The sequence below is a fragment of the Chrysochloris asiatica genome, unplaced genomic scaffold (assembly GCF_000296735.1).
Source record: "Chrysochloris asiatica unplaced genomic scaffold, ChrAsi1.0 scaffold00243, whole genome shotgun sequence".
NCBI lineage: Eukaryota > Metazoa > Chordata > Mammalia > Afrosoricida > Chrysochloridae > Chrysochloris > Chrysochloris asiatica.
The window spans coordinates 2,480,027-2,490,689 of record NW_006408761.1 but is presented as its reverse complement, the minus strand read 5'-3'; the positions used below and the strand labels follow the sequence as shown (position 1 = coordinate 2,490,689).

At 42.6% G+C, this 10,663-nt stretch overlaps 1 protein-coding gene across 1 annotated transcript in view; it reads right to left on the bottom strand.

The window, feature by feature from the left end:
- PDZD2 (PDZ domain containing 2) overlaps positions 1-10,663 on the bottom strand; it is a 362,151-nt gene that overhangs the window by 14,449 nt on the left and 337,039 nt on the right. The window contains exon 20 of the mRNA XM_006873509.1: positions 10,029-10,146. Coding sequence (XP_006873571.1) covers positions 10,029-10,146 — 118 coding nt within the window. The remainder of the gene's footprint in view (positions 1-10,028; positions 10,147-10,663) is intronic.

Sequence of the window (10,663 nt, the reverse complement as noted above, 5' to 3'; positions counted from 1 at the left end):
CTGGCCACATCTCACCACTATTTTAATGTATTCAAATCACTATTTTTCCAGTTGCGTTTGAGTGCCATAGAAGCTGGGTGGTGGACTAAATTCTGCTGCTTCAAAAAGTCTAACACAGCACCAGAGAAGCTGGGTGGGCTATCAGGATGTCTTCAGGGACCCTACAGCAGATCTGAAGTCACACCAACAGGGCTGCCCTGGTAACCACAAGGCTGGCAGTTCAAACCCCCGAGCTGCTCCTTGGAAACCCTCTACAAGGAACCAATCAACAACACACAACAACAATTCCCCTGCAGCACTCCCTGGGACCTCAGGAAGTTTTGTGCAGTTCTGTTTTCAGTACCCATGGTGGCGCTGTCGGGTAGGCATGAACTGCGTGGCCGGTACTTCAAACCCACCAGCTGCTCTGTGGGAGCAAGTGGAAGCATTCTGCTGCCTTCAAGAGTTACAGCTTCAGAACCCCTGTGGTCGCAGTGAGTCGGAAGTGACTCCAAGGCACTGGGTTGGGTTTGGTTTGTAAGTCATACTCAGTGGGCAGAGCAAGACAGAAAGTTTCTGCAGAAGAATAACATCTGTGCTCACTGCTCCCTCTGAAATCAGTGGGAAACAAGAGGAAAATAAAAAAGGGAGAGCCTTCCAGTGGAAAACAGCATTGGCCTTGGACACCAACACACACTTGCCTGGTGTAGTGAGTGCTGAGTGGTATGGGAGGGAGGCCCTGGGAAGCTGTTGTCCTGGACACGCCTCTGCATTGTTCATGACCCCCGAGATATGTCTTTTGGTTCTCTCTTCTCATGTTTCTCTAAAATTATCAAATGTTTGGCGTCCTGGTGTGTCACTGCAGGATAAGCACTGGACCACAAGGTCGTGTTTTAACCACAAGGTTGGTAGTTCAAACTCCCAGCAGCTCCTTGGAAACCCTGTACAGGGAGGGTCACCATGAGTTGGAACACACTTGACTTCACTTAACAACAAATGTGTGGAGCAAAGAAAGGGGGCTTTGTCATCGGGGTACCACGCTGACTTAGTCTTTGTGTTAAATGCTTACTTCCTGTTACAACTGAGGAGGAGGGGAGATGAAACACTCCCTCATACTGAACATGAAAAATGCTTGGCATTCCTAGTTGCTTCTTCCCTGCTCAAACCCAAAGCAGTGAGCTGAGCCTCAGAAGGAAGTAGGGTCTTTGAGTCCTTCTCCTCTGCTCCTTCATTAGACATCTTTGCCATTAAATAAAAATTATTCAAATTTGTTTTCACTAAACAAAAAAAAATATGCATCTGTTAGCATTCAAATCTCTCTGGATAGTTCTGAAAATTAATGGTATTCAGAGAAAGTTCCCAGGTGTACGCTCAAGATTTCTTTTGTTATTGTTTATTGTCACATCCTATCTGTCTAAAGACTTTATTTGAAGTTACTAATTTGATTCAGTGTCTAATACTGCAGGTTTTCATGTGCTTAAATATTTCCAGGTAAAAAAAAATTCCAGGTAAGAACAAGGATGTTGTGGTGGTGGTTAAGTTCTGACTCCCAGTGACCCTGTTAGGGTTTCTGAAGAGTGGCTGGTGGGTTTGAACTACCAAACTTGTGGTTACCAATTCAGAGGTTATCCAGCAGTGCCAAACTAGGATCTAAAGAAAGGGGATACACAGATGTAGCTTTTCCACCAGCATGTGGTTCCCTTGACCACCTAATTTATGTTCATACTTAAGTCATTAGTGGAAAATATAGGCATGGTGATAGAAATTATGCTGAAGATCACATGATAGAATTTTGCAAGACAAATGACCTCTTCCTTGCAAATACTTTTAAAAACAATATAAAATACACATGGACCTCACCAGATGGCGTATACAGGAATCAAGTTGACTAAACTTGTGGGAAACTTCTATCTTTAGTCAAAATAAGGCCAAGGGCAGACTGTGGAACAAACCATCAATTGCTCATATGCAAGTTCAGGCTGAAGCTGAAGAAAATTATAACAACTCCATGAGAGCCAACATTTGACCTTAAACATAGCCCACCCCAATTTAGAAATCATCTGAAGAACAGATTTGATGCATTAGACACTAATGACCTAAACCAAGAAGAATTATGGGATAACATCAAGAACACCATACATGGAGAAAGCAAAAGATCATTAAGAAAACAAGGAAGAAGGAAAAGACCAAAATGGATGGCAGAAGAGACTAATGATGCTTGTTCTCCATTGTAGAGATGCTAAAACAAGGAAGGAATAAGGAAGTAAAAGAGCTGAACAGAAAATTTCAAAGGGCAGCTTGAGAAGACAAAGTCAAGTATTATACTGAAATGTGCAAAGAACGGGAATTAAAAACCAAAAGGGAAGAATATACTAATCATTTCTTGAGCTGAAAGAACTGAATAAAAAATTCAAGTGTTGACTTGAAATATTGAAGGATTCTGTGGACAAAATATTGAATGAGGCAGAAAGCATCAAAAGAAAATGGAAGGAATACACAGAATCACCGAACCAAAAAGATATGGATGATGTTCAGTGATTTCTACAGGTAGCGTATTATCAAGAGCCAGTGGTACTGAAGGAAGAAGTCTAAGGTGCACTGAAAGCAATGAGAAATAACAAGGCTCTGGGAATTGACAGAATACAAATTTAAATCTTTCAACTAACTGATGCAGCCATGGAGGCACTCAATCATCTATGTCAATAAATTTGGAAGGCAACTACCTGGCCAACTGATTGGAATAGATCCAAATTTGTATCCATTCCAAAGAGAGGTAAACCCAACAGAATGCAGAAAGCATTGGATAATATCATTAATTACCACATGCAAGTCAATTTTGCTAAAGAAAATTAAAAAATGCCTGCATCAGTACATCAATTGGGAATTGCCAGAGGTTCTAGTTCCAGCTAGAGATATGATTGCTGCCGTCAGATGGATCTTGGTAGAAAGCAGAGAATACCAGAAAGATGTTTACCTGTGCTTTATTGACTACACAGAGGCTTTTGATTGTGACAAGCTATCAATATTATAGAGAATGGGTATTCTGAAACAACTTAATTGTGCTCATGAGGAACCTGTACATAGACCAAGAGGCAGTTGTTCAAACAGAACAAGGGAACAGTGAATGGTTTAATATTAGGAAAGGTGTGAGCCAGGGTTGTGTTCTTTCACCGTACTTATTCAATCTGTATGCTGAGGACATAATCCAAAAAACTGGATTATATGAAGAAGAATGTGGCATCAGGATTGGTGGAAGACTCATTAACAACCTGTGGTATGCAAATGATACAGTATTTCTTGCTGTGAAAGTGAAGAGGACTTAAAATACTCATGAAGATCAAACACCGTAGCCTTCGGTATGGGTTGCACCTCAATATAGAGAACAAAAACCCTCACACTGGACCAATAAATGACATGATAAATGGAGAAAACATTGCAGTTGTTCAAGACTTCATTTTGCTTGGATCCACTGTCAACACTATGGAAGGAGCAGTCAAGAAAACAAGTGACGCATTGCATTAGTCAAATCTGCTGCACAGGATCCCTTATAAAGTGTTAGAAGAGCAAAGATGTCCACTTGAGGACTAAGGTGTGCCTGACTCAAGCCATGGTATTTTCAAAAGCTTCATATGCGTGTGAAAGGTAGATAATGAATAATGAAGAAAAATTGATGCATATGAGTTATGGTCTTGGAGAAGAATATTTAAAAGTGCCACAGACTGCCAGAATAACAAACAGATTTGTGTTGAAAGAAGTCCAACCAGAGAGCTCCTTAGAAGCTGGGGTGGCAAGACTCCGTCTCTCATGCTTCGGACATATTGTTAGGAGGGACCAGTCCCTGGAGAAGGACATCATGCTAGATAAAGTGAGATGGACTGGCTCAACCTTAACAAGGATTGTGAGGATGGCTCAGTGTTTCGTTGTGTTGTGCGTTAAGTTACCTGTGGGTTGGAACTGACTTGACGGCACCTATCAACAATAACAACAAATTCTACTGGGAGAAACCTTCTGCAGACGTGGCAGGTGGTAATTAAATGCTTATGCAGAATCAGAATAGGAGCTTTATCCTACATTGCCACTGGGGTTCCAAACTACCAGCTACTGAGACAGAAGTCCAACAGCACAGCTGTAAGACTCATGGCACAATGCAGTCCTCTTGTTGTTAGATGCCGTCTATACTGGTGCACATGCCTGAGCACCAGCACTGCAACAATTTCATCTTCAAAACCAGAAACCCACAGAGGAAAGCACTGCTTCACAGGAAGCCCATAAATCCACACCACTCCTTAGCCAGCACGTTTCCTCTTCCATCTCCATTCTCCAAGACCAGAGGTTTTCAGCCTTGGCAGTCTGTACTTCTTGAACAGGATGATTCCTGAGGGGACTGTCTGTAGGTTCTTGTGACTCGGTCACACTTCTCTCTTTCTACAGCTCTGAGGGAACTCCGAGCCAAACCAGTGATGTAATTTTAGGAGCAGATCCAGATGTCTGGCATGAATCTCCCTGCCGTGATTTCCCCAGCTTCACTGATGTTTGTGGCATTTTCTCTGTTTTGAATTCTACCTACTTTTTTAGCTATTCCTCTCTCCCTACCAGCTGCTGTTAAAAAAAATATATATAACACCTTTGTCAATTCACTCTTTTTCAGGGTACAACTTAGGGACATCAATTAGAACACTACCTATTTTAATCTCATAGTATAGAATGTATTTTTATAAATGGCCTCAAATCTCTTTTGAGATAAACTTAACTAAATGAATGTTGTTCTTGTTAAGTGCCTTGGAGTCAGTTCTGACCCACTGTGACCCTGTAGAGAGTTTTCTAGGTGTAGCTGGTGAACTAGAACATCCAACCTTGTGGTTCACACTGACTTTGTAGTCCTGTGTGTTAAGTGACCAGTCGTACCTCAGTTGTCACACTGTGGTTGCATGTGTGTTTCTGTGATGGTGGAAGCTATGCCACCAGAATTTATATATCAGCAGGGCAAACAGGTTTCAGAGGCACTTCCAAACTAAGGCAGACTAGGAAGAAGGAGACGTAGAGCACTTGTGAATGACTAGCCACTGTGAAGCCTTATGAATAGCAGTGGAACACTGCCAGATACACAGCGCAGGAAGATGAGCCCCTTTGGCTGGAAGGCACTCAAAATTCACCTGGGGAAGAGCTGCCTCCTCAAAGTAAAGTTGACCTTAATGATGTGAATGGAGCAAAGCTTTCGGGACTGATGGAGCACCAACTCAAAATAAGAAGAAACTGCTGAAACATCCATTAATAATCAGAGCATGAAATACACTAAGCATGAATCTAAGAAAATTGGAAGTCATCAATAATGAAATGAAATGCATAAAGTTCAGTATCTTTGGCATTAGTGAGTTGAAATGGACATTTTGAATCAATCATTGGATTTACCAAGGCAGGAATGACAAAGTGAAGAGGAATGGTATCAAATTCATCATTAAAAAGAGCATTTCAAGATCTATTTTGAAGAAATTCAGATGGGTCCTTGGGATGCAAGGGTGAATAATTGTTACCAGAACTGATTTGTGAGGACTGGAAATGTAAAGATGGACATTCTATAGCAAGGAGGGGAGTGATTAGCCTTTCAGTCTAGGAACGGAGGGCCCTGGGACCATCAAAGGAGAAGAGCGGAGAGCGGGACCCCACCCAGAGGAGCAGTGAGGCCTGAGACTGAGACAGAGAGGATGATGTGAAGAGAGAGGATGACATGAAGAGATGGAGTGGTTGGGGACTAGGGATCCAGAGAGGGAGAGGGGCTGTGTGCTGAGGACCGTGAGGGGAGGGGGGGGCGGGATTGCAGGGTATTCCCTTTGATTGGGTGATGATGCATGGATGGGATGGTAACTATGGCAATGAGACGATGTATGATGGGATGAATGTAAAACTAATGTTCCCCCATGTAGACTATCACATAATACACAATAAAACATTAAAAAAAAAAAAAAGATCAATTTAGATGTACAATACTGTCTGTAATAGGATCATCTCCACTGGCCTGCACAGACCAGGAGCCCTGGTAGTGTAGTGGGTTGTGTTGGGCTGCTAACTGCAAGGTCAACAGTTTGAATGATAGAATTTTGAAACACCAACAACTTATTCATTGCAATGTTTTATCAATAAAATAAAAGGCCGTACAAACAAGTCTGTATTGGAAGAAGTATAGCCAGAATGCTCCTTGAAAGCCAGTATGGCAAGATTTTGTCTCTCATACTTCAGACATGTTATCAGAGGGACCAGTCCCTGGAGACGGTCCCTAACGTGGAAGGTCAGTAGAAAAAGGAGGAGATTCTCAACAAGATGGACTGGCACCCTAGAAGTAGAAATGGGCTCACACATAGCAAAAATTGTGAGGATGGTACAAGACCAGGCAGTGTTTCCCTCTGTTGTGCCTGGTGGTGGTGGTGGTTATGTACTGTGGAGTCAGTTCCGACCCATAGTGACCTTGTAACAGGGTTTCCGAGGCTGTAAATCTTTACAGGAACAGAAAGCCTCATCTTTCTCCCATGGAACGGCTGGTAGTTTTGAACTGCTGACCTTGAGGTTAGCAGTCCAACTCATAACCACTATGCTACCAGACAGAGGTCCTACTGTTGTGCATAGGGTCACTATAAGTCAGAGCCAACTCGATGGCACCTAGCAACAAGAACATACAACTGGACCTCACCAGATGGACTACGTGAATCAAATTAACTACATCTGGGGGAAGAGACAATGGAAAAACTCCATGTCATCAGATAAAACAAGGCCAGGGGCAGAATGGAACAGACCATCAATTACTCATATGCAAGTTGAAGCTGACACTGAAGAAAATTAAAACAAGTTCATGAGAGCCAAAATCTGACCTTGAATACATCCCACCTGAATTTAGAGACCATCTCAAGAACAGATTTGATGTATTAGACTAATGACTGAAAACCAGAGGAGTTGTGGGATGACACCATGAATGTCATCCATGAAGAAAGCAAAAGGTCATTAAGAAGAAAAGACCAAAGTGAATGTCAGAAGAGACTCTGAAACATGCTCCTGAGTGTAGAGAAGCTAAAACAAATGGAAGAAAAGAGGAAGTCAAAGAGCTGAACAGAAAAGTTGTAAGGACAACTTGAGAAGGAAAAGTAAAGTATTACAATGAAATGTGCAAAGTCCTGAAATTAGAAAACCAGGAGAAGTGCACGCTCAGCATTTCTCAAGCTGAAAGAAATGAAGAAAAATTCAAACCTTGACTTGAGCTTTTAAAAGATTCCATGGACTCCTGGTGTGGCGCTGTGAGTTAATGTGCTAGACTTCAAGGTCAATTTGAACTACAAGGACGGAGGTTCAAACTCACCAACCGATCCTCGGAGACCCTATACAGGATCACTATGAGTCAGACCCAACTTGATGGCACTTAACAACAACAACATGGGCAAAATATCAACTGATGCAGGAAGCATCATAAAAAGATGGAAGGAATGTTCAGAGTCACTGTCCCAAATAGAGATGGTCAATGTATAACCACTTTAAGAGCTAGCATATGATCAAGAACCAATGATACTGACGGAAGAAGTCCAAGCTGCAATGGAGGCAATTGTGGAAAACAAGGCCTCAGGGATTGATGGAGTACCAATTGAGATGTTTCAACAAACTGATGCAGTGCTGGAGGCACTCAGTTGTTTATGCCAAGAAATTGGGAAACAGCTACTTGGCCAACCGATTGGAAGAGATCTATATTTGTGACCATTTCAAACAAAGATGACCCAATGAAATGCTCAAATCATTGAACAGTATCATTACTATCACATGCAAGAAAAATTTTACAGAAGAAAGTTAAAAAAACGGTTCCAGCAGTACATCAACAGGAAGCTGCCAGAAATTCAAGCTGGATTCAGAAGAAGATGTGGAACGAGAGACCTCATTGTCTTCAATATGGATTGAACCTCATCATAAAAAACAAAAATCCTCACAACTGGACTGATAAATAACATCATGATGATGGAGAAAAGATAGAAGTTGTCAAAGACTTCATTTTGCTAGGGTCCACAATCAATACTCATGGAAGCAGCAAAGAATGATTGCATTTGGCAAATCTGCTGCAAAAGACCTCTTTATAAAGTATTGAAGAGCAAAGGTATCAGTTTGAGGCTAAGGAGCTCTGGTGATGTTTTCAGTAGCCTCATATGCATGTGAAAGTTGGACAATGGATGAGGAAACCACTGAAGAATTGGTGCATTTGAATTATTGTGTCAGAAAAGAATCCTGATACTACTACGGACTACCAGAAGAACAAACAAATCTGTCTTGGAAGAAGTACAATCACAATGCTTCTTAGAAGCATGGATGGCAAGACTTTGTCTCTTGTACCTTGGACACGTCACTCCCTGGAAAAAGGGACATTGTGTTTGGTAAAGTGGAGGGTTAGTGAAAAAGAGGAAGACCCTCAACAAGATGGACTTACACAGTGGCAACCACAATGGGCTCAAACCGTTGTGAAGATGGCATAGGATCAGGCAGTGTTTTATTTGGTTGTGTATGGAGGCACTGTGAGTCAAAGCCTACTTGAAGGCACTTAACAATGACAAGGAGAAGAAGAAGAAGAACCAAAGACAAGAAAATTCACTTGTTCACTTCTGAGCTGTTTGGCTTCCACCCTCATTTCTAACTCAACATTCCACAGTCGTCTTAGCCTCAGGAAATCTGGAACTGAACCCACAGCTTTTCCCTGCACACAGGCTCTCTTCCCTCTGCTTCCTGACTGGGCTCCTGCCAGCTCCAAAGAGCTGGTGTCTCAGGCTGGGCACACTGCAGTCATCACGGAGCACAGTTCGTCACCTCTACATCTAGGAGTCTTGGTGTGGTGCTGTGGGTTCACGCGCTGGACTGCAAAGTCGTTTGAACTACAAGGTCGGTGGTTCAAGCTCACCAGCTGCTCCTCAGAAACCCTATGCAGGGTCGCTATAGGTCGGAACTGACTCGAGGACACTTAACAATAACAACAACAACATCTAGCTGTCACCAACTGTGTCACATCTATAAACTAACCTGGGCCCCCTCCTTCATTCTCTCTGGTACCACTCAGTTCAGTTCTCTGATCATACCTACAACTGCAGTAACTGCTGCTTTTAAAAAACTCACGTCTCCCTCTCTCTAGTCCATGTTTGACCACTGTGCTTACCTTGTTGTTGTTAAGTGCCGTCGAGTTGGTTCCAACTCATAGTGACCCTGAATAGGGTTTCCAAGGAGTGGCTGTGAGTTTAAACCACCAACCTTGCGATTCAAACTGACCTTGCTGTCCAATACTTGTCCTATAGCGCCACACCAGGACTCCATGCTTATCTTAGGTTCCCCAAATAGATCTAATCTGTTGATCTTATGGAGCCCTGGTGGTGCTGTGGAATAAGCACTGGATTTGCTAATTGCAAGACTGACAGTTCAAACCCACCAGCCACTCTGTGAGATAAAGATGAGACTTTCTGCTCCCACAGAGATGCACAGCCTCTGAGTTACAGTTGGCTTGATGGCAGTGAGTTTTTTGTTGTTGTTGATCTGATAACTTGTAAAAGAAGTGCACAGGTAAGAAGGAAGGAAGGAAACACAGGCTTAATTCAAAGGACCTTAGTTATACCATATCGTAGACACAATCTCAATAAACTCCAGGCTTGCTACACATTATATGTATGCCACATGTCATACTTAGAGTAGACAAGTTCTCAAGTTCACCCATCCATTCACCAACCAACCAACCAACTCATCAACCAACCAGCCATGAGATAGGCCTTAAGAATCCTCCTGGGTCCCAGTGCAAGGCAACCACTATGCTCTTATTTCCTGAATCCAGAACAAGCCACTTCCCACTAGCGGATGCTGGTGAAGTCAAGGAAATACGGGATGCGTTTGAAGAAGGATTTCACTCAAAATGATGGGAGCGAAAGGAAATACGTCTGTGTGTGTTCAGAAGTGAGCATCACACACCAGCCACCCTGACCAACATGTAAAAGGTCCCATCACCAGGCCTGTGTTAAGATGTTCATGTGCCGAGTTTCTGGTATTTGACTCACCTCTGATTGTGTCTTCGCTTCCTGAATGAGAGTAAGGACGGTAGATTTTGACCCCACTGAGGATAGAATGGATTGTAACCTTCGCTGGGCTCCCACTGAGACAAGAAGTTGAGCCAAACTAGATAATATAAACACATTTGAAGAGAATTAAAGGAAAAAGCCATTTCTACATTTATAAGATTGCATTAAAAAATATCTCCTTTTCACTCTGTGGCAAGTGTGTTCCGATTCCCATGCTTTATTTTGGTCATAACACATACACCAAACTACTTGAACCCACACACTAAGCAGGAATTTTCATTCACTACCAACAGCTGCGAACCGCAAGGTCAGCAGTTCGAAACCACCAGCTGTTCCGCGGGAGAAAGATGAGGCTTTCTGCTCCCGTAAAGATTTACAGCCTCGGAAACCCTGTACAGGGTCGCTATGAGTCGGAACCGACTCCACGGCACATAACAACAACAAAGGAAAATGCAAGGGATTCTTCCAAGATGTTCGGGAACCCACGTAGGTGTTAAACAGAATGTTTCTGATGCATTTAAAAATATTCCCCATATAGACTTGTGAGAGCTTGCTTGACTGTAGTCCTGTCCTAAGGTATAGCTGCCCTCTCAAGTCTTGCTTGGGCTTAATTT